Source organism: Symphalangus syndactylus, chromosome 11 (assembly GCF_028878055.3).
Source record: "Symphalangus syndactylus isolate Jambi chromosome 11, NHGRI_mSymSyn1-v2.1_pri, whole genome shotgun sequence".
Lineage (NCBI taxonomy): Eukaryota > Metazoa > Chordata > Mammalia > Primates > Hylobatidae > Symphalangus > Symphalangus syndactylus.
The window spans coordinates 120,418,381-120,442,530 of NC_072433.2; the positions used below are offsets into that span (position 1 = coordinate 120,418,381).

At 42.5% G+C, this 24,150-nt stretch overlaps 1 protein-coding gene across 10 annotated transcripts; it reads left to right on the forward strand.

Moving 5' to 3' along the window:
* The first annotated feature begins 724 nt into the window (after positions 1-724).
* On the forward strand, positions 725-24,150 carry ZFP1 (ZFP1 zinc finger protein). 10 transcript variants are annotated; one of them, XM_063612448.1, is made up of 4 exons: positions 725-938; positions 5,155-5,212; positions 18,282-18,425; positions 21,195-24,150. In XM_063612448.1, exons 2-4 carry the CDS (start codon positions 5,198-5,200, stop codon positions 21,264-21,266), a joined length of 231 nt encoding a protein of 76 aa, XP_063468518.1. In that variant the 5' UTR covers positions 725-938; positions 5,155-5,197; the 3' UTR covers positions 21,267-24,150. The 10 variants fall into 10 exon arrangements, with proteins under 10 accessions (XP_063468518.1, XP_055155488.1, XP_063468515.1 ...); XM_055299513.2 differs by having other exon boundaries at positions 771-938; positions 18,282-18,408; positions 21,195-24,006; XM_055299514.2 differs by having other exon boundaries at positions 772-919; positions 18,282-18,408; positions 21,195-24,006.

Here is a 24,150-nt window from a genome sequence, read left to right on the forward strand (position 1 = left end):
AATTTTGCTGAGAACCTAAAACTGTTCTAAAGGATAAAAGGAACGGAGCGTGAAGGGAAATGGGAAGATGGTGGTCAAGGGGTACAAAGTCTCAGTTATGGAAGATGAGTAGTTCTGTAGAGATGCACAGCTATGTGACAATAGTTGACAATATTGTATACTTGAAATTTGCTAAGAAGATAGATCTTAAGTGTTCTCATCAGACAAATAACGATGTGAGGTGATGCACATGTTAATTAGCTTGATTATGGTGAATATTTCACAAATGTAGATATCGTCAAGTTGTACATCTTAAATATATAGAGCTCAACAAATATATATACCTCAACAAAGTGGCCCGGGAAAAAAGCTAGTTGCAGCACATGATACCTTTATGGCCAGTTTTGTAACAACAACAAAAAAATCAAAGTGCGAACTTAATGTTACACGCAGTTAATCTTTAGAAAGTGAGATTATGGATACTTTCTTTTATTTTGTACATATATTCTAATTAAATACAGTTATAGATTATTTGTGTAATGTATAAAAGCCAAGTTGTTGTATTTAAGTGGGAGGTGAATTGTAATTCACGACCCACTCTGGGAAAAAAGACAACAGTGCAGGCTAAGGGATTATTTTGGTCGGCTCATCAGACTGCCTAACAAGGCGCAGACTTTCCTGAGAGTCCCTAAAGCCGCGGCCCCGGAGCCTTATGGGAAATGTAGTCCGGAATGTGGATGGACCACCCCACCGAGGACCCTGGGAACGGCGCGCGCCCCTGTTTCTGCGCATGTGCAGTGCTGCGAGCGCGCCGGTGGCCGCCCTTCCCCCATCACCAGCGGCGAGTGGGTGACAGAGCCCCCGTCTCCGTGCGTCTTCGCCGCCCTGCGCCGTGACCCGCTGTGGCACTGGGCCACGAGTGGAGGCTGCGCCCCTCCAGGTACGAGAGGGGCTTCCAGGTAGCTCCGCGCGGCCTGGGGCCGAGGGGAAGGAGATGAGGGATGGGCTCGTGCCCGCGCAGGGTGGGAGCCCAAACTTCGGCGACTCGTAGGCGGCAGTGACCCTCAGGGCGGCGTCCGGGGTTGCCCGGCGCCCGCCTCCGAGCGGGGCCGGCGGGGCACGCCTGGCCGAACGTGCGGGGGCGGGGACGGCGGAGGGAAGGGCGGCTGTGAGGCTTCGCCTTCTTCTCTTTGTCAGGAGATGCGCCTCAGACGGGCGGCGAAGGGCTCGGGCCGCGCGGGAGCGAGTCCTGGAGCCCCGGCGGGCGCGCGCGCGCGGGACGGGTCCCCGCCGGGGCGTGGTGGGGGCGTGGCCTGACACACCTGGCCACGCCCCTATGCCCGGTGCCTCGTGGGTGCAGGAAGGACTGGAGCCTGGTCAGGTGCCGGTGGTGAAGGAGAACCGTGATCCTTTTGTCAGAGGGTCTTCAGTGAGGTGTCCCCCTGATCCTCGCATCCACCCCGTGACTTCCAGCGTTATCATCTCCGTCGCTACCCCAGGAACACGGGAGGTTCAGAAGGGGAAAGTGATTTCCCTGAGGTCTCACAACCCGGTGGTACTTTATGTGAACAGCAGATATTTTTTCATTTATCTTTTGATTTTACTCGCTGGTAGATTTTGCCATGTATACGTTTTGATGTTTTGAATTTCTCTCGGGTGGAATTTACTGTTCTTTCCATTTGGGGCACCCAAAAGTCTTCACTACTTTGAAATACGAAAGTTTTCCCATGATTCTGGTACAGTCATGCTCTGCATAACAGTGTTTCTGTCAACGAGGGACCTCATGTAAAATGGTGGTCCTATGTGATTGTAATACTATATTTTTGTGTTGTACCGTTTCTTTTCTTTTCTTTTTTTTTTTGAGACGGAGTCTCGCTCTGTCGTCCAGGCTGGAGTGCAGTGGCGCTATCTCGACTCACTGCAACCTCCGCCTCCCGGGTTCAAGCAGTGCTCTGCCTCAGCCTCCGGAGTAGCTGAGATTACAGGCGTGAGCCACCGCGCCCAGCCAGACACAATTTATTGATGTAACTGTTCCTCTACATACTACTTAACTACATCACTCAAATTTTTATATCCTGTATTTTCTTTTTTTGTTGTTGTTTTTGAGACAGAGTCTCGCTCTGTCACCCAGGCTGGAGTGCAGTGGCACTCAGCTCACTGAAACCTCTGCTCCCAGGTTCAAGCAGTCCTCCTGGCTGGGATTACAGGCGCCCGCCACTACATCTGGCTGATTTTTGTATTTTTAGTAGAGACGGGGTTTCACCATGTTGGCCAGGCTGGTCTAGAACTCTTGACCTCAAGTGATTCTCCCGCCTTGGCTTCCCAAAGCGCTTCATTACCATTCAATTCAAATTTTTTTAACGTCCCTTGTGACTTCGTTTTTTACCCTTATTTATTTAGATTGTATTGCATAATTTCCAAGTTTTTGGAGATTTTCCAGATTTTTTTTTTTTTTTTTTTTTGAGATGGAGTCTGGCTCTGTCGCCCAGGCTGGAGTGCAGTGGCGAGATCTCGGCTCACTGCAAGCTCCGCCTCCCAGGTTCACACCATTCTCCTGCCTCAGCCTCCCGAGTAGCTAGGACCACAGGCATCCGCCACCACACCTGGCTAATTTTTTTTTTTTTTTTTTTTTTTGTATTTTTAGTAGAGACGGGGTTTCACCGTGTTAGCCAGGATGGTCTCTATCTCCTGACCTCCTGATCCGCCTGCCTCGGCCTTCCAAAGTGCTCGGATCACAGGCGTGAGCCACCGCGCCCGGCCCAGATCTTTTTATATTATTGATTTATAGTTTAATTCTGATTTGGTCAGAATGCTGTGTTACAAATTTCAATTATTTTAAATTTGTTGTGGTTTGTTTTTGTATTTTTGTTTCATTTTGTTTTAGTAGAGAGAGTTTTGCCATGTTGGCCAGGCTAGTCCCAGACTCCTGGTCTCAAGTGATCCGCTGACCTTGGCCTCCCAAAGTGCTTTACAGGCGTGAGCCACTGCACCAGGCCTGCTGTAGTTTGTTTTAAGGTCGAGGATATGATGATCTCTCTGGGTAACTGTTTCATGTGTATTTGAATAAATATTGTGCTGTTGATCGTAGAATCCTCCTTGATTGATTGATTGATTGAGACAGGGTCTGTCTGTGTTGCCCAAGCTGGAGTGCAGTGGTTCAGTCACAGCTGTCTGCAACCTCAAACCTTTTGCCTCAGCCTCCTGAGTAGCTAGGACTGTGGGTGTGCGCCCTAATCCTTTTGCCTCAGCCTCCGGAGTAGCTAGGACTCAAAGTATGAGCCACCACACTCGGCTAATTTTCTGTATTTTTTGTAGAGACGAGGTTTTGCCATGTTGCCCAGGCTGGTCTCAAATCCCTGGGCTGAAGCAGTCCACCCACCTTTGCCTCCCAAAATGCTGGGATTACAGGCATGAGCTACTGTGCCTGACCCTCTTTTTTGATTCTTTTATCTTTTTTTTAATTTCCTGACTCCTACAACTGATCATCCTTTTACTTTGAATGTAGCTATGTTTTTATATTTAAAACAAACTGCTTATAGACAGCACATGGTTTGGTCTTACTTTTTTTTATATAATTTGACCTCTGTTATTTAATTGGTGTGTTTATGCCAATTATTGATATAGTTGTGTTAAAATCTACCATCTCGCTAGTTTTTTTCTGTTTTTCTCATTTGGTCTTTATTTCTGTTTACCTTTTTTTTCTGTCTACTTTTGGCTTAAGTGGGTCTTTTTTATAATTACATTTTATCTCCACTGTTGTCTTATTGTATATTTGTAAAAATTTAACAGAGTTTTTGGTTGTTACCCTAAAGTTTAGTGGAACTTTAAAGATATGATACTGTTTTATGTCAATATACTTGCAACATTATACTCTCAATTTCATTCTCCCGTCTTTTGCGTTATTGTCATACGTGTTACAGCATATTGACATATGCTGTAAACCCACAAAACTTTGCTACTACTTTTGCTTTAGATAATCTTTCACAGTGATTAAGAGCAAGAAAAAGTATCTATTGTGTTGATCCTCATTTTAACCATTCTCAAGAGATTTTCATTTATTTGTGTAGATTCAAGTTTTTGTCTGATATCGTATTTCTTCTATTTAATAACTTCATTAAACATTTCTTCTAGTGCAGGTCTACTGATAATGATTTGCTATGTTTTTGTTGTTTGAAAAAGGTTTTTTACTTCGTTATCATTTTTGAAAGATATTTTTGCTGAGTATAGAATTCTGAGTTAATAGTTTTTTGCTTTAGTTGCTTTTTTGTTGTTGTTAAAGCACTTTAAGGATGTCACTACTTTGTTTTCTGGCTTAGTTTCTGATGAGAAGGTGGCTATGATTCATTATCTTGATTTTTCTATATATAATATGTCTTTTTTCCTCTGGCTACTTTGAAGATTTTAATTTTGGTTTTCAGTTGTTTGGATACAGTGTCTCTGTGTGTGTTTTTGTTTGAGTTTAGTTTTTGGTATTTTCCCTGTTTGGATAAATTGAGTTTCTTGGACCTGTGGTTTGATATTATTATTTTTGGAAAATTCTTGTCCATTATGTCTTCAAATACTTCTTTTCTCCTTTTGGAATTTCAATTACATGTTTATCAGACCATTTGATATTGTCTCACAGCCCTTGGATGCTCTATCCTTTTATGTTTTTCTTCCATTTCTGTTTGAGTTTCAGTTTGACCTATCTTCAAGTTTAAACTTTCTTAGCTCCTTTGTCTCTTAATGAACCTGCTGAAAGATCATCTCTGTGACTGTACTTTTCTTTCTTAGCATTTCCATTTGATTTTTTCTTGCAGTTTCCATCTTTACTGAAATTCCCTATTGGTTTATTCATGTTGTCCACCTTTTCTTAGTAAAGGCTTTAGTGTATGAATCATAGTTGTGTTAAATGCCCTGTCTGATAATTTCAGCAGTTGAGGGTTCTATTGATTGTTTTGCCTGTTTTGATAGTGGATTATCTTAGTCTTGCCTTTATGGGTGTCTGATAATGTTAGATTGAAGATAAGTGCTGTTAGTATGATCTTTTCTGCCCCTTCTGAAGAGGGAAACGGACTATCCCAGGAGGTGGTATTTTCCCAGGTGGTCTCTAGGGATTTCTAAACAAGTCATTCTAGAAGTTGTAAGGCAGGTCAGACCTTTAATAACAATGCCTTCCTTTTTCCTCTATTCCAGTTCTGCCTTCATAGTTCTCTGCCTTTCCCAAAAACTGCAGAAAATGAACAAATCCCAGGTGAGTTGTTTGTTTATTCCCCAATTTGCTTTTCAGTGCATTTAAGGAAGTTTATAAGGATCCAGAAAATGAAATAGAAAAGTATGAATAAGACACAAGGGAAACATAGCAAGAATAACTAATCAATACCAGCAGCCAAAAAGCAAATTGAGTTAATTAAATGTCTTGCATTGGTTATGAATACCAATTATTTGGTTCTGTACATTAGGTCTGAATAAATTTTATGGACCTTCATATAGATGGTGTTTTGGACAGCACCCCCAGAAACAACCAACTTTGAAAGGGTTATCACTTTATCTGTGGTTGTTTCATATAACATTCCTCAGTGCAAGTGCAGAAGATTATTGTATGTATTTGGTTTTTCTAGTCAGATTAGCCTAATGCCAGAGAATGCAGTAAGTATGTGGGTTTGTATTTAAATCCCCCCACCCCAAGCAGGTACCACTGTCATTACTTTCTTGTGTAGCTTTCCAGAGCTTATTTGTACATAATTACACAAATACAATTAAAAGCACAAATGTAAGATAGCATGTTAATCATACTATTCTGTTTATATGCGTTCTGTTTTAATAGATTTCGTTTTTTTTAGAGCAGTTGTGGGTTTACAGAAAAATCGAGTGGGGAATGCAGTGTGTTCCCATATACCCCTTCATTCCCAACCCCTACCCCCAGTTTCCTTTATAATTAATATATGCATTAATGTGTATATTGTTACAGTTGATGAGCCAATATTGATACTTTAAAGACCATAGTTTACAGTAGGGATCACTCTTTGTGTACATTCTGTGTATTTTGACCAATATATAATGAATGACACGTATCCATCACTATGGCATCATACAGAATAGGTTCAGTGCCCTGAAAATCCCCTGTGCTCCGCCTATGCACCTCTCCCTCTGTCTCCGTAAGTCCCTAACACCCACTGATCTCTCTACTGTCTCATCTCCCTAGTTGTGTCTTTTCTAGAATGTCATATAGTTGGATTCATGCAGTAGGTAACCTTTTCAGATTGGTTTCCTTCACTTAGAAATATGCATGTAAGGTTCCTCCAAGTTCAAGACCATCCTGGCCAACACGGTGAAACCCCGTCTCTAGTAAAAAAAAATACAAAAAATTAGCGGGGCGTGGTGGCAGGTGCCTGTAGTCCCAGCTACTCGGGAGGCTGAGGCAGGAGAATGGTGTGAACCCAGGAGGCGGAGCTTGCAGTGAGCCCAGATTGTGCCACTGTACTCCAGCCTGGGCGACAGAGCAAGACTCTGTCTCAAAAAAAAAAAAAAAAAAAAAGAGAAGGTTCCTCCGAGTCTTTTCTTGGCTTGATAAGTCATTCTTCTTAGTACCAAATATGTCATGATGGATGTACCATGGTTTATTTATCCATTCACATATTGAAAGAACAGATAAACTTCGTGGCTTCCAAGTTTTGGCAATTATAAATAAAGCTGTTATAAACATGTGTGTGCAGGTTTTTTGGGGGCATGTTTTCAACTCATTTGGATAAATGCCAAGGGCCCTGGATCATACACTAAGAATATAATTAATTTTGTAAGAAACTGCCGAACTCCCTTCCATGTGGCTGTACCATTTTACATTCCCACCAGCAATGAATGAGAGTTTCTATGGCCCTGCATCCTCACCAGCATTCTGTGTTGTCAGTGTTCTGGATTTTAGCCATTTTATTTATTTATGTATTTAATTTTTATTTTTTTTGAGATGGAGTCTTGCTCTGTCACACAGGCTGGAATGTAGTGGCGTGATCTTGGCTCAGTGCAACCTCCACTTCTGTTCTTTATGACAGATTTTCTGATTGAATCTGCCTAGTAGATAGCCACTATCTTGATATTTTTCTTAATAGTTCCCTTGCTTTCCTTAAAGACTTTACCACTTAGATATATTCTTAATCTAATATTCAGTTGATAAACTGGGATTAATATCACTTATAGTCTTAATATAAAATTTAGTTAATAAACTATAACTGGAATTAATATTGCCTTGGTTTGCATAATCTTTTGTCTGATTGGTGGAGGTTTTTTTTTTCCTTTCAGATATATGAGATCTAAAAGATGCATCCGTGGGCCCTTTGCCAAGACTTAGGTTATCATTTATTTTTAAATTACACTAGCTAGTGTTAGCTAAGAAGAAATGAAACCACTCATGTATTGCTGGAGGTAGTATAGAATGATACAGCCTTACTGGGAGCAACGTGGCAACACCAAGCAAATTTAGCAGTGCAAAGCAGCTGTGTCTAGAAATTTGGCTACTGTTGGGGCCAGGTGTGGTGGGTCATGCCTGTAATCCTAGCAGTTTGGGAGGCCGAGCTTGGTGGATCACTTGAGGTCAGGAGATCGAGACCAGCCTGGCCAACATGGCGAAACCCTGTCTCTACTAAAAATACAAAAAAAATTAGCAGGGCGTGGTAGCATGCGCCTGTAATCCCAGCTACTCAGGAGGCTAAGTCAGGAGAATCGCTTGAACCCAGGAGGTAGAGGCTACAGCGAGCCGAGATCATGCTACTGCACTCCAGCCTGGGCAACAGAGTGAGACTCTGTCTCAGAAAAAAAAAAAAAAAGAAATTTTGCTACTGTTGGACAAAGGCTCCCAGGAGAAGATGAGCTGAATTGAATTTCCAGATATAGCCTGGCTTTGACTTTCCTGAGAGTTTACAGAAGTCCCATTTGGGGAGGTCATTGGCAAGGTCATGAGAAGCACAGGGCTCAACATAGTTGGGCTGTGTGATAGGGTCAGAGTGTAGACTAGGTATTGAATTTTTGGTACGAATATAATTAGAGGGAGTGGGATGCTGTGCATTTTCTGCATCTTGGTTCACGGGTAAATAGCCACCTCTCAGGAGTAGATTAAAGCAGAACACTTCTGTGACATGAAATGACTGTTTTCATCTGATCCAAGGCAGTCTGGTGTGGAGGGGGAAGACAGATGTCATCAGAACATGTTCAACATAAGCCAAACCAAGTACAGATAAGAATCTGGGCCAGGCTCACCCAGGCATTCTGACCTCAGGTTAATAAAAAGTTGGTACAGTGGCTGCAGGTATCTTGTTGATGACAACCCTCAAAATGCCAGCTTTTGAATCACTGTGTTCCAGTCTGTACTACAAGCAATGTGGTGTTAGTGGAGAATCAGCGCTATTTCACCATCTCCCATTCCGCTGTCTCCTTCCCATTCCTCCTAGGGATTTCCTTCCTCTCTCTCTCATGTTGATCTTTTGTTTGCAGCCTCTCTTTTTCTGGATTACTGTTGTTTTATTGAAGTACATGTTTCAGTAGCTTCTTGAGAAAGGGTTTGTGAGAGGTATATTTTTTAGGCTGAATTTCTGAAAATGTCTTTTTTTTTTTTTTTTTTTTTTTTGAGACAGTCTCACTCTGTCTCCCAGGCTGGAGTGCAGTGGCGTGATCTTGGCTCACTGCAATCTCTACCACCGGGTTCAAGCAATTCTCCTGCCTCAGACTCCTAAGTAGCTGTGATTACAGATGTGTGCCACTACACGCGGTGAATTTTTGTATTTTTAGTAGAGACGGGATTTCACCCTGTTGGCCAGGCTGGTCTTGAACTCCTGGCCTCGAGTGATACGCCCTCCTCAGCCTCCCAAAATGCTAGGATTACAGGTGATAGCCACTGCATCTGGCCCTCATTCTGTTCTGGTATTTGATTGATAGCTAGGTATGATTGTGGATTTGTCCATTCCTCACTTTAGTTCTGTCAGGCTTGATATAATTTGAAACTATGTTAGTCATTGCATATATGGTTATGGATGTGTGCACACATATGATTCTGTCTTCCTGATGGACTTACCTTTTATCGTTTTGGAATGCCCCTCTTTATCCCTGATAATACTCCTTTTCTGATAAAAAATAAAGCCATACCTACCTCATTTGGGTTTGTTTGTTTGTTTGTTTTGAGACCGGATCTGGCTCTGTTACCCAGGCTGGAGTGCAGTGGCTTTATCTTGATTCACTGCAGCCTTTGCCTCCTGGTCTCAAGTGATCCTCCCAGTAGTTGGAACTACAGGCGTGTACCACCATGCTCATGGAATTTTTGTATTTTTCTTTTTGGTAGAGATGGGATCTCGCCAGGTTGCCCAGGCTGGTCTCAAACCCCTAGGCTCATGGCATCTGCCTACCTCAGCCTCCCAAAGTTCTGGGATTACAAATGTGAACCACCATGCCTGGCCCATACCTCCTTTTTTTATGATTAGTGTTATGGTATATATTTTATTTTTGCTTCAACCTATTTATATTCATGTATGTATAGTATATTTCCCCTAAATAGCTTGTAGTTTGGTCGTGGTTTTGATCCAGCCTGTTTCTTTTTTCTTTTTTTGAGACAGGGTCTTCCTCTGTTGCCCATGCTGGAATTTAGTGGCATGAACACAGCTCACTGCAGCCTCAAGTTCCTTGATCCAGCCTATTTCTGTCTTTTTTTTTTTTTTTTTTTTTTTGAGACAGGATCTCTCTTTCTCACCCAGGCTGCAGTGCTGAAGTGAAGTGGTATGATCTTGGCTTATTGCAGCCTCAACCTCCTGAGCTCAAGCAGTTCCTCCACGTCAGCCTCCTGAGTAGCTGGGACTACAGGCCTGTGTCAGTTAATTTTAATTTTTTTGTAGTGATGAGATCTTGCCTCCCAAAGGGCTGGAATTATAGGCGTGAGCCACCGTGCCTGACCTATTTCTGTCTTTTAATTAGTTTATTATTTTATTTGTGATTTTTTTTTACAGGCATAGGTGAATTTAAGTCTGTCATTTTCCTATTTATTTTTAGTTGTCCTGTGTGTTCCTGTTTTCCCTTTTATCTTTTTTTAAGTGGTTGCTGTAGAGATTACAGCTTATAATCTTTTTTTTTTTTTTTTTTTTTTTTTTTTTGAGACGGAGTCTCGCTCTGTCGCCCAGGCTAGAGTGCAGTGGCGCGATCTCGGCTCACTGCAAGCTCCGCCTCCCGGGTTCACGCCATTCTCCTGCCTCAGCCTCTCCGAGTAGCTGGGACTACAGGCGCCCGCCACCGCGCCCGGCTAATTTTTTGTATTTTTAGTAGAGACGGGGTTTCACCGTGGTCTCGATCTCCTGACCTCGTGATCCGCCCGCCTCGGCCTCCCAAAGTGCTGGGATTACAAGCGTGAGCCACCGCGCCCGGCCTTATAATCTTAACTGACCACCTCTATAATATTTTGCATATTACTTTACAGTTCGTCTGAAGTGTTTATGGGTTAAAACTAATATATAGGTACTCTCTACATCTGCTTCTTTTGGATTGTTTATCTTTTGATTGTTTTTGTCTTGTCTTTTTTTTTTTTTTTTTTTTTTGAGACAGGGTCTTGCCCAGGCTAGAGTGCAGTGGCTTGATCTCCATTCACTGCAACCTCTGCCTCCGGGGCTCAAGTGATCCTCCCACCTCAGCCTCCTTAATAGCTGGGACTGTCGCCAGGCGCGGTGGCTCACGCCTGTAATCCCAGCACTTTGGGAGGCCGAGGCGGGCGGATCACGAGGTCAGGAGATTGAGACCATCCTGGCTAACACGGTGAAACCCCGTCTCTACTAAAAATACCAAAAATTAGCTGGGCGCGGTGGTGGGCGCCTGTAGTTCCAGCTACTCGGGAGGCTGAGGCAGGAGAATGGCGAGAACCCGGGAGGCGGAGCTTGCAGTGAGCCGAGATCGCGCCACTGCACTCTGGCCTGGGCGAAAGAGCAAGACTCTGTCTCAAAAAAAAAAAAAAAAAAAAAAAGCTGGGACTACAGGCACATGCCATTATGCCCAGCTAATTTTTGTATTTTTTGTAGACAATGGAATTTCGTTGTGTTGTCCAGGCTGGTCTCGAACTCCTGGGCTCAAGCAATCCACCCACCTTAGCCCCGCAACGTGCTGGGATCTCAGGTATGCGCCACATGCCTGGCCTCATTGTTTTTGCTTGCTTGCTTTCTCACTCCTTCCTTCCTTCCTTCCTCCCTCCCTCCCTCCCTTCCTCCCTCCCTCCCTTCCCTTCCCTTCCTTCCCTTCCCTTCCTTCCCTTCCTTCCCTCCCTCCCTTCCTTTCTTTTTTTTTTTTTTTTTTTTTTAACAGAGTCTTGGTTACCCCCAGGCTGGAGTACAGTGACAACGCTCACAGTTCACTGTAGCCATGACCTCCTGGGCTTAGGCAACCCTCCCACCCCAGCCTCTTGTGAAGCTGGGTCCACAGACACGTGCCACTATGCCCGGCTAATTTTTGTACCTTTTTTAGAAAGGGTTTTGGTATATTGCCCAAGCTGGTCTCAAACTCCTGGGCTCAATCTGTCCACCTGCCTCAGCCTCCCAAAGTGCTGGGATTACAGTCATGAGCCACTACACCTGGCCCTGGTTTTGCTTTTTCACATGTCTAGCAGTTTCATTTGTATGCTGGATATGTTGTATGATACATAGCTCCTTCTAAAAAATGTTAAGTTTCGTCTGCCAGATAGCTAAATTATTGGCAGATGATTCTGATTCCGTTGGGGCATGTTTTAAGATTTGCAGGTGTGGGTCTATTGGTTTGGTCATCCTCCTTTCTCCTAGGGTATGCTCCATCCTTCTAGGGCATGGCTTTTCTGGCATCTCAGCTGTTAGCCAGTATCTCTATCTTGCTGAATTCAGACTGTCCCAGCTCCTCAGCACTATGCAACCTCTGAAATCTCTACTCAGCTCTCAAGTCTCCCAGTCGTTGCCACTAGTTCTCTTGGAGGCCTGCCCTCCACCTACACATATTAGGAACTAGCCAAAGATCTGAGGTGAATCTTTATGCAGAATGTTAAGGCTTCTTCTCTATGTTTTTCTTAGCTCCGTCACCCTGTGTCTTAGTCCATTTTGTGCTGCCATGGCAGAATACTTGAGACTAGGTAATTTATAAAGAACAGAAATTTATTTTCTCGGCTGGGCAAGGTAGCCATGCCTGTAATCTCAGGACTTTGAAAGGCCAAGGTGGGTGGATCCCTTGAGGGCCGGAGTTTGAGACCAGTCTGGCCAACATGGCGAAACCCCATCTGTACTAAAAATATAAAAATTAGCCAAGTGTGGTGGCACTTGCCTGTAACCCCAGCTACTTGGGTGGCTGAGGCACGAGAATCACTTGAACCTGGAAGGTGGAGGCTGCACTGAGCTGAGATCACGCCACTGCACTCCAGTCTGGGTGACAAACCGAGACTTTGTCTCAAAAAAAAAAAAAAAAAAAGGAAGAAATTTATTTTCTCACAGTTCTAGAAGCTGAGAGTCCAAGATCAAGGTGCTGGTGAAGGCCTGGTCTCTTCTTCCAAGATGGCACTTTAAATGCTGCATCCTTCAGAAGGGAGGAGTGCTGTGTCCTGGCATGGCATAAAGCAAAAGGGCAAAAAAGGAGATGAACTCCTTTCATCAAGCCCCTTTAGAAGGGCACCTAACCCCATTCACAAGGAGAGGAGCCTCCATGACCCAATCACCTCTCAGGCCACACCTCCCAATACTTAATTGGGGATTAAGTTTCAACATGAATTTTTAGAGAGGACAAAAATACTCAAACCATAGCATTGCCTCTAGATCCTAGTTGCTTTACAGACCCAAACACCAGTTTGTATTTTTTTTTAATTTATTTATTTAATTAATTTTCAAGATGGAGTCTTGCTTTTGTCACCCAGGCTGCAGTGCAGTGTCACGATCTTGGCTCACTGCTGCCTCCGCCTTCCGGGTTCAAGCAGTTCTCCTGCCTCAGCCTCCCGAGTAGCTGGGATTACAGGTGTGTGCCACCACACCTGGCTAATTTTTGTATTTTTAGTAGAGACGGGGTTTCTCCACGTTGGCCAGGCTGATCTGGAACTCCTGGCTGCCAGTGATCTCCCCGCCTCGGCCTCTCAAAGTGCTGGGATTACAGGCGTGAGCCACCGCGCCCAGCCAACAAGACTCACTTCTGCTTGGGCTTTGTTGTTCTGTGCTATGGTTCAGCATCATTGTAAATGCATGGTTCTCCTCATAGATGCCTTTTGGTAATTGTAGCCCTGCAGTGATTGCTCTCCTGTGCTTGCAGGTAATTATTTTATTTTGTCCAGTTTTTATGGTTTGCCTCTCTGATAATTTTGAAGATACTGCTTTCTGGCGTAGTCGAGAGGTCTGAAGGCTTTCAGTCTACTTACTTGTAACCTATTCTCTCCTGAAAATCGCAGGCTTTTCTCTTTGCAGCCGGTGTTCTGAAATTTCCTTAGGAATTTTTTTCTTCCGTTTTGCATGGTAGATTATAAGATTTCTTTATTTCACAGAAATACAAATAAAGCATAGTACATTTATGAAATACATAATTTTTTTCTGAGACAGAGTCTCACTCTGTTGCCCAGGCTGGAATGCAGTGGCACGATCTCGGCTCACTGCAACTTCCGCCTCCCGGGTTCAAGCGATTCCCCTTCCTCAGCCTCCCAGGTAGCTGGGACTATAGGCGCCCGCTACCACGCCTGGCTAATTTTTGTATTTTGGGTAGAGACAGGGTTTCCCCATGTTGGCCAGGCTGGTCTCGAACTCCAGACCTTATGTGATTTGCCCACCTCGGCCTCCTAAAGTGCTGGGATCACAAGCGTGAACCACCGTGCCCAGCCGAAATATTTTTATGTATTAAAACATTTGAAAGTAACTTGAGTATGGTTCAACTTTTGAGAAAGGGTCTCACTTTGTCACCCAGGCTGGAGTGCAGTGGTGCAATCTCAGCTCACTGCAGCCTAGACCTCCTTGGCTCAAGCAGTCCTCCCACCTCAGCCCCCCTGTAGCTGGGACTATAGACAGGCACCATCATGCCTGGCTTTTTGTATTTTTTTTTTTTTTTAGAGATGGGGTCTTGCCCTGTTGCCTAGACTGGTCTTGAACTCCTGACCTTAAGTGATCCGCCTACCTTGGCTCCAAAGTGCTAGGATTACAGGCATGAGCCACTGCGTCTGGCCCAAGTGTAGGTCAACTTAATTATCTGCCTATTTTGCTGTCTAGTCAGTGCTTAACATTTTGACGTTTCCACGTATTGTGTATGTTGGTTTTTTAAAATATAATTTCAACTTATTTCAGATTTGGGGGTACATGTGCAGATTTGTTACATAGATATTTTTCATGATGCTGGCGTTTGGGGTATGATTGATCCTGTCACCAAGTAGTGAGGATAGTACCCAATAGTTTTTGCCCTTGCCCCACTCCCTTCCCTACCAGTAGACCCCAGTGTCTGTTACCATCTTTATGTCCATGAGTACCCAGAGTTTAGCTCCCACTTATAAGTGAGGATATGCACTATTTGGATTTCTGTTTGTGTTAATTCACTTAGGATAATACCCTCCACCTGCATCCATGTTGCTGCAAAGGATATGATTTCATTCTTTTATATGGCTGTGGTTTTAAAATTTATATTACTTGTATTATATTTTAAATGTATTAAAATGTAATTTTTTTTTTTTTTTTGAGAGTGTCTCGCTCTGTCGCCCAGGCTGGAGTGCAGCTGCACTATCTTGCGTCACTGCAACCTCCACCTCCTGGGTTCAAGCGATTCTTCTGCCTCAGCCTCCCGAGTAGCTGGGACTACAGGCGCCAGCCACCACGCCTGGCTAATTTTTGTTTTTTTAGTAGAGACGGGGTTTCACCATGTTGGCCAGGCTGGTCTCAAACTCCTGACCTCATGATCCGCCTGCCTCGTCCTACCAAAGTGTTGGGATTACAGGCATGAGCCATTGCGCCCGGCCAATGTTTTTTATATTACAAAATTCATACATTAATTTTGTCTCTTACTCTGTCATTTGAGGATCTGCACTCCCCAGCGTGCATTTTTTTTTTTTTGAGTAGAGTCTTACTCTGTTGGCTAGGCTGGAGTGTAGTAGTGTAGTGGCGCGATCTCGCTCACTGCAACCTTTGCCTCCCGGGTTCAAGCAATTCTCCTGCCTCAGCCTCCTGAGTAGCTGAGACTACAGGTGCCCGCCACCATGCCCAGCTAATTTTTATATTTTTAGTAGAGATGGGGTTTCATCATGTTGTCCAGGCTGGTCTCAAACTCCTGACCTCAGGTGATCCACCGACCTCAGGTGATCCACCTGCCTCGGCCTCCCAAAGTGCTGGGATTACAGGTGTGGCTACTGCACCCAGCCTTTTTTTTTTTTTTTTCTTTTTTTTGAGACAGGGTCTTGCCATGTTGCCCAGGGTGGTCTCAAACTCCTGGGCTCAAGCATCCTCCCGCGTCATCCTCCCAAAGTGCTGGGATTACAGGCATGAGCCACGGCACCAGCACTGTTGATGTCACCTCACTCAACCTTAAAATTTTCTTGACCGTTAAAGCCAGTCTTTCCATCATAGAGATAACCAGTATGTTTTGTATGGGTGTACCCATGCTCTTTGTTTAATAAGTTTTATATCATGAACAGGATTATATAGAATTTTGGGTCATGTTATGTGCATTTTTTGGAATTCTGTTTATTGATGTTCCTGTGACAGCTTCCTGTGCGTTTTGTTTTCAGGCTTTGTTACTTTGTTTATATTTTAGTTGGATCATTGAAGTTTGTGTTGTTTTTAAAATTTGTCTCTTGTAAAAATTATACATAGGTTTTTAAACCGTGAAGGTCTTAGTCTTTTAACAGACATTTATCCCATTTTAATTTATTTTGATTACTCATTTTATCTGCTTTTCCTTCTCTGCTTATTTCCACCCTTTAAAGGTTTATATTACTTTTTCAGGACTTTCCTATTTTAAACAAAAGTTAATCAGAATTTTTCTTCCAAACATGGTACTTTCTTCCTGCCACAACTTCTAAGTTGATGACATCCAGAAATTAGTTTAAAACTTCCTTCCCCATTCCATATTTGCTTACTTTTAATATGTTTTGCTGGTTTGCTGTTGCTTTTTTTGCACATCCAACTGATTCTTGCTGGGCTTAATTTTGGTTTTGGTACATCTTTTAATAGTGGTAATAATGCCTAATACTTGACATCTATTATGTACTAGTCATCATTCTAGATCAGGGGGTGTCAAACTCTGGCCCGTTGTCCAGATGGGCTGCTGCCTTGTTTTTGTGTGACCCACAAACTAAGAATGGTTTTTAATTTTAATAGTTGGGGGGGAATATCAAAAGAGTAGTTTGTGCTGTGAAAATGATTTGAAATAAAAATAATAAAACTCAGATTTTAGTTTCCGTAAGTTTTTTTTTTTTTGAGGTGGAGTTTCATTCGTTGCCCAGGATGGAGTGCAATGGCATGATCTCGGTTCACCGCAACCTCCACTTCCTGGGTTCAAGCGATTCTCCTGCCTCACCCTCCCGAGTAGCTGGGATTACAGGCATGCGCTACTATGCCCGGCTAATTTTGTATTTTTGGTAGAGATGGGGTTTCTCCATGTTGGTCAGGCTGGTCTTGAACTCCTGACCTCAGGTGATCCACCCACCTCAGCCTCCCATTGTGCCCGGCCTCCATAAATTGAGTTTTATTGGAACACAGCCATGCCTATTGGTTGACGTGTTGCCTGTGCCTGTTTTTGTGGTATGATAGCCAAGTCGATTTGTTTTAGCAGCAACTATATGTAGCCTGAAAAAAACATCTAAAATAGTTACTTGACCCTTTATACAAAGTTTGTCAACCAACTCATTCTAGATACTTTCAGCACTTTGAAGATTTGTCTTCTGACTTCCATTGTTTATGTTGAGAAATCAGCTGTCAGTTTTGTACCTCTGAAAGTAATGCCTGTTTTTTCCTCTGGGGTTTTTTCTGAGACAGAATCTTGCTCTGTCACCCAGGCTCAAGTGCAGTGTGGCAATCTGGGCTCACTGCAGCCTCCACCTCCCAGATTCAAGCAATTCTCCTGCCTCAGCCTCCTAAGTAGCTGGGATTACAGGTGCTCTCCACCACGCCCAGCTAATTTTTGTATTTTTAGTAGAGATGATGGGGTTTCACCATCTTTGCCAGGTTGGTCCCGAACGCCTGACTGTGATCCACCCACCTCAGCCTCCCAAAGTGCTGGGATTATAGGCCTGAGCCTGGCTGCCTCTGGGGTTTTAAATCAGTTTTGTTATATGCTCAGTGTTTTTTTTTTGTGTGTGTGTGTACTTATTGTACTTGGGGTTGGTGGTTTTAAAACTATAGCCTGGTGTGAGGTGTGTTGGAAAATTCTCAGCTATTATCTCTTCAAATATTGTTTCCACTGCATTTTGCCCCTCCTGGGACACCCGCTGCAAATATATTAGACCTTTTTAGCTTGTCCCATGTATCTTTGAGGCTCCTTAATGTACCTTTTGCATTTTAGATATTTACTGACATTTTTTGACTAATCATTTCTTCAGCTGTTCTGGCCTGTTAAATTCAACCATGTATTTTTTAAAATTTTTTTCTACCATTTTTATGGCTTGAATGGGGGGATGGAGGGACAGAGATCCTTACCTGTCCCTGGTATTTTATAGTTGGAAGTTCATTTTCTGCCTTTAAGTAGTCAAAGTTTTAACTCTTTAACATCGATATACAGAAATAATGCCTATGTGAGCTTTATTAGCACAGTGGTAACACTGAATATCTAATGTGCTTGTATCACAGCATACATCTTGAGAGCAGAAACTGTTTTTGAGACAGTCTTACTGTGTTGCCTAGGCTGGAGTACAGTGGTGCAGTCTTGGCTTACTGCAGCCTCTGCCTCCTGGGTTTAAGCAGTTCTCCTGCCTCAGCCCCCAATGTAGCTGGGACTACGGGCATGTGCCACCATGCCCGGCTATATTTTTTTTAGTAGAGACGGGATTTCACCATGTTGGCCAGGCTGGTCTCGAACTGCTGACCTCAAGTGAATCCACCCTCCCCACCCCGGCTGAGCCTCCTAAAGTGCTGGGATTACAGGTGTGAGCCACCGTGCTTGGCCAACAGTGTTTTATTAATTTGAGACACCTATCAAATATGACAGTGCCAGAGATATAGGGGAATCTGAATAAATCTCAACTATAAAAATATATTTTGGAAGACATGAACAAAAACAGTGAACAAGATGTATCGTTGGTGTAATATATAAATTTTCATGGTGAATGACTTACAAAGTTTTCATCTATCCTTTCTGTATCACCAAATGATCATCTTAGGATGAATAACAATATGCCATTTCAGGGATCAGTTTCATTTACGGATGTGACTGTGGACTTTACCCAGGAGGAATGGGAACAACTGGACCCCTCTCAGAGGATCCTATACATGGATGTGATGCTGGAGAATTATAGCAACTTACTTTCAGTGGGTAAGGACGGTTTTCAGGTACAGCTCATCGTGTGTCTACAGGTATTTATGTCCTGTCTCAGTGACCAGAAATGAGCTTCTGAATTACTAAATGTTTTTGGCCTAAGTCTTCAGGTGTTAAAGCTGGGAGATCTTGCAGCCTTTAAAGCTCTATCTCCTTTCCTTCAAGGCTTCTGAAGTCCGCGCAGTTAGGAGCTATGTCCCGTTAGTAAACGGCTGTCAAGCCATATGCAATTTTCAAGTTGGAGCAACGAGAAGAGTTTTGGGTAGCACAGAGTTGTCAATTCAGAACGTTTTAAGGGAGATAGGAGAGAGGGAGAAGCAGAAGCCAGTGGAATTAGTATCCAGGGGAGTATGAGCAGCTCAGTACCTTTGAAATACTTTTCAGGAATCTGTTTTTCAAATCCCTAACCCTGAAGTATAGCTGAGGACAAATGACCTGTACCTCAGTCTCTGAAGCATACCTCCAAATATCCGTCTCTCCCTGCTTACTTTTTTTTTCCTGTTTAACCTTATATATATTTGCGTGTCACACTTGAACCCTGATACTTTTCTAAGATATCTTAAACTTTTGTTGTTACTAGTTGCCCTTTCATTAGCATTCTTGCTTTGCCAGAATGGTAACGTTTGTATTTTCGCTCATAGGAATCGGTATAGTGGCCTTAAGATAGATTTTTCAGTATGAGAGTGACAGTGTTGTCCCGGACAAAATGGCAGCAGGATCACAATAAGATAACAAGTAATAACGTAAGATGAAGGTCTAGGTTGTGGCTGGGTAATTTTAAGTTAATTTCAGTTTTTTAGATTTAGGGGTACATAGGTGTATTCTGTGCTGCTGAGGTTTGGGTTTGATTGATCCTGACACCTAGGTCGTGAGCATGGTACCCAGTAGCTTTTCAACCCTTGCCTCCCTTTCCCACCAACCAGTGTGTCTACTGTTGCCATCTTTATGTCCCTGAGTACCCAGTGTTTAGCTCCCATTTGTGAGCCTCCACGTTGCTGAAAAGGACACAATTTCATTTTTTATGGCTGCGTAGTATTGTGTCTTGTACATGTACCATTCTTTTCCAGTCTACCATTAATGGTCACCTAGGTTGATTCCATGTCTTTGCTATTATGCAAAGTGCTGTGATGAACGTATGAGTGGACATGTGTCTTTTTGGTAGAATTTTTTGAGACAGGGTCTCATTCTGTCACCCAGGCTAGAATCCAGTGGCGATATCATGGTGCACTGTAGCGTCCACCTCCTGGGCTCAAGTAGTCTTCCCACCTCAGCGTCCAGTAGCTGGGACCACAGATACACACCACCATGCCCTGCTAATTATTTTTTACTTTTGTAGAGACAAGTTCTCTGTGGAAATCCTGACCTCAGGCCAGGCGCAGTGGCTCATGCTTGTAATCCTAGCATTTTGGGAAGCTGAGGCGGGCGGATCACCTGAGGTCAGTTCAGTACCAGCACCGACAACATGGTGAAACCCCTTCTCTACTAAAAATACAAAATAAGCCGGACATGGTGGCATGTGCCTGTAATCCCAGCTACTGGGGAGGTGGAGGTTGCAGTGAGGTGAGATCACGCCATTGTACTCCAGCCTGGGCAACAGAGAGAGACCCCATCTCAAAAAACAAAAATAAGACCTCCTGACTTCACCTCCCACAGTGCTGGGATTACAGGCATGAGATACTGTGCCTGGCCAGATGATTTTTAATAGGATTGCTAGGTTAAAGGGTAGTTCTGAATTATTTGAGAAATCTTCAGACTGTTTTCCACAGTGGCTGAACTAATTTAAATTCCCACCAACAAACAGTGTATCTTAGGCTTGCCAGTATCTGTTGTTTGACTTCTTAATAATGAACCTGGGTAACTTGATCCTTAAGATTCTGAACACGTTGAAAGAAGTAGGGTGGGCACGGTGGCTCATTCCTGGAATGTTGAGAGGATCCCTTGAGCCCAGGAGGTCAAGGCTGCAGTGAGCTATGATTGTGCCACTGCACTCCAACCTGGGCAACAGAGGGAGACCCTATCTATCTCTAAATAGGAATGGAAGAAAAGTAGGATATGATAGTGAAAACATGTTCACTCTCCCAACAACTTCAGTAGAAAAAAAAAGCAATAAAACTAGCAGCAGTCAATGATCCTGTTGTAAAGGTTGTCTATCTCTTAGAGAATGAGTTTCTGGATTTTACCAGTTGCAAGATTCTCACTTTAGAGATTTGGAGCTCTGCTATCTGGTTGTCACTGCAAACCTATGAGAAGTGCTGCTTTCTGGAAATCATTTTGGTAAAGATGAACAGTAGAAAAAAAAGAAAAAGCGTGGAACTGTGCAGACTGGTGCTGGTTCTACCATAGTAGTCCGAGTTTATCAAATAATACTATTACTCGACATCTGCTAAGTGTTTCCCCTTAATTCCCTCATCTGCTTACTTTTTCGGTCTCCGTGCTAACTGCAGTGCCCTTAAGAACACTATGAATCTCCATTCCTGGCATCGCCAGCCTTCTCAGATTATTTGTGTTCTGTCTTCTGTCTTATTTCACCTTCTTTGCCCACTTTAAGGTCATTTTGTCATCTGGCAATGCTACTTGTATTGTTTTGTTTTTTCACCGCAAGCTATTACCTTTCTCTTTCAAAGTTTGAAAGGAAACATTTACGCTGGGAATTTTTTAATATTGGGAGACTGGGTCCCAAACTAAAGAGTCAGCCCTGTGATAGGACACTTGTGAAGACTTCCCATTCGGTAACATTACAGCGGAGGCATTGACAAGGTTCTTTTCATTGTGCTCTATCCTAGAAGTGTGGAAGGCTGATGACCAGATGGAGAGAGACCACAGAAACCCAGACGAGCAGGCGAGGCAATTTTTAATTCTTAAGAACCAAACCCCAATTGAGGAAAGAGGCGATCTCTTTGGAAAAGCACTTAATCTGAACACAGACTTTGTTTCTTTAAGACAAGTACCCTATAAATATGACTTATATGAAAAAACTTTGAAATATAATTCAGACTTGCTTAATAGTAATAGAAGCTATGCAGGAAAGCAGACTGATGAGTGTAACGAATTTGGAAAAGCACTTCTCTACCTGAAGCAAGAGAAAACACACGCTGGAGTAGAATATTCTGAATACAGTAAAAGTGGAAAAGCCCTCAGCCATAAAGCAGCCATTTTTAAACATCAGAAAATAAAAAACTTGGTTCAACCTTTCATTTGTACTTACTGTGACAAGGCTTTCTCCTTTAAGTCACTCCTCATTAGTCATAAGAGAATACATACTGGAGAAAAACCATATGAATGTAATGTGTGTAAGAAAACCTTCTCCCATAAGGCCAACCTCATCAAACATCAGAGAATTCACACTGGGGAGAAACCCTTTGAGTGCCCGGAATGTGGAAAAGCTTTCACCCACCAGTCAAACCTCATTGTACACCAGAGAGCACATATGGAGAAGAAGCCCTATGAATGCAGTGAATGTGGAAAGACATTTGCCCAAAAGTTTGAACTCACCACACACCAGAGAATTCACACAGGAGAGCGACCCTATGAGTGTAACGAATGTGCAAAAACCTTCTTCAAGAAGTCAAACCTTATCATACATCAGAAGATTCACACGGGAGAGAAACGCTATGAGTGCAGTGAATGTGGAAAATCCTTTATCCAGAACTCACAGCTCATTATACACATGAGAACTCATACAGGAGAGAAACCCTACGAATGTACTGAGTGCGGCAAAACTTTCAGCCAGAGGTCAACTCTTAGATTACACTTGCGAATCCACACAGGAGAGAAACCATATGAGTGTTCTGAATGTGGGAAGGCCTTTAGCAGGAAGTCCCGACTCAGTGTCCATCAGAGAGTTCACATCGGGGATAAACCCTGAAACTCCAGCCAGGTTGTACTGTGAAAAACTCGTGCCAGAACTCTTCAAGTGGGTGAGAAACCTCATGACAGTATTGAGGGAACATGGGAATTCATACTGAGATGTAATCTCTCAACTCAAAAATGTATTAAAAATAGGATCCCATGAGAACATTATACTGGAAGTTACATGTGATACCCAGCTAAAGAATACATACCAGAATATATCTAGTTGTAAATAGCCATACCCAGTTGTACTACAATGAGCTTTTTAAAATCTTGGAGTATTCTAGACAGCAGCATAAGAAATATACAAACAGTATCCTATGAATTTAGTGGTTTTATGTGGATATACCACAAAACACAAGTGGTAAGTTTTAGATCTGCACATGTGAATTTAGCATAATCACTGGGAATTTGAAATTCTTGTCCTCTGTGATAATTAGGACGTAACAAGATTTTTCATACTAAATATCACGTGTTTTTCAGTATCTCTGCAATCCAGTATGCATTCCAAATGAAACATGTAACAGATTTAAAGTAGCATGGAACCTACGTCTTTCCCTACTGCTTGCTGGCATATATCAGTTGGTATGAACATTGTTCTTGAGCTGCCTCTTACGAAACAGAAGACAGTGTTGAAGTTTTTCCTGCGTCTGGTTTGCTGAAGATTTTCTAGAAGCACTATTTACACAAATATGCAAATGTGAAATTGATCTGTAACGTGAAGGAGGCAGACATGAGCTGTACTACTCAGTATGCACCACAGAATAAGAGTTTGCCATGTAAAGACAATATCCCCATTCATCGTGCTCTTATTTTCCCGTGGGATATTTGCATACAAATGCATGTCTATTACCAAAATATTGTGTAACACAGAAACCACCTGTTTGTCTTTCCTTGTTTCCCTTAAGATTTCATGAATTGTCTAGCAAAAATGGTAGGATTCTTCTATAGTTCACAAATGTTACATTTCAGTGACTTTAGAGGAAAAATTATTTTAAATAACTGTCAACTGTTTCATTGCTTTTTAAATTTTTCATGTGCATAACCCCCTTCAGAAGTGAATTTTTACACTATTTTGTTGTTTAAAGGAGGCATTTCTACTTCCTTGAGTTTTGCTGTTGCCAACCTAAAACATTTCCCTTTGGAACATGAGTTATAAGTTATTACCTTTCCTTTAAATGTTTACACTTCTATAGAAGTCAGATTTTTCAGTGGTCTCTCCATCTATTAAGAATTTTTCTGTAACTCAAAGATTTGCTTTTATAGACTTGATTTCAAATTCTTAAGTTCAGCCTTTCCCTATCAATCACAAATTATGTATTGGAAATTATAAATGGCAACCAAAAACTGGCTTTTAAAAAAATATTTTTGGGTATCATTGACATGTTGTCACCATATATGAATGAGTGACTTTCTGAACAAATTTATCCAGAACATCCGTAGCCCAATAAGCTTTTGTCTAAGTTGTCATCTTACCTACTCACAAAGGAGGGGAAAACGTTATTTTCATAGCTGCTTTTAGAAATGTAAATTGTAACAACCTCCTTGGAAAACATTGTGAGTCTGTTTTAACATTAATATACTCGTACAACCTAGGAATCTCCTGGGAATCTATCCCTAAGGAAAAAAAAGTGCCAGTACTTAACATTATATGTTTACTAATGTATATTGTATTTTTTGGTAAGGACCAAAAAGAGAAAAAAGACCATCAGTAAGGGAATGGATGAATAAATTGTGGTAAAAACATACCGTGGCTGAATGGTATTTCCTTGAAAAGAATGTATGGGAACAAACTCCAAACTTCTTTAGGTCAAATGAGGAAAGCAAGAGGGGAGAGAGAGAGTGTATGTGTGTGTGTAGCAGTTTTTATAAAATAAAGATAAACCCTTA

Excerpts from the sequence above, each read along its gene's own strand:
- ZFP1 (XM_063612442.1), top strand. The coding sequence starts at position 1,316 with ATGCCCGGTGCCTCGTGGGTGCAGGAAGGACTGGAGCCTGGTCAGGTG. Across the intron at positions 1,519-5,154 it reads GGGAAAGTGATTTCCCTGAG|TTCTGCCTTCATAGTTCTCT; the intron begins GTCTCACAACCC and ends CCTCTATTCCAG. Across the intron at positions 5,213-18,281 it reads AGAAAATGAACAAATCCCAG|GGATCAGTTTCATTTACGGA; the intron begins GTGAGTTGTTTG and ends ATGCCATTTCAG.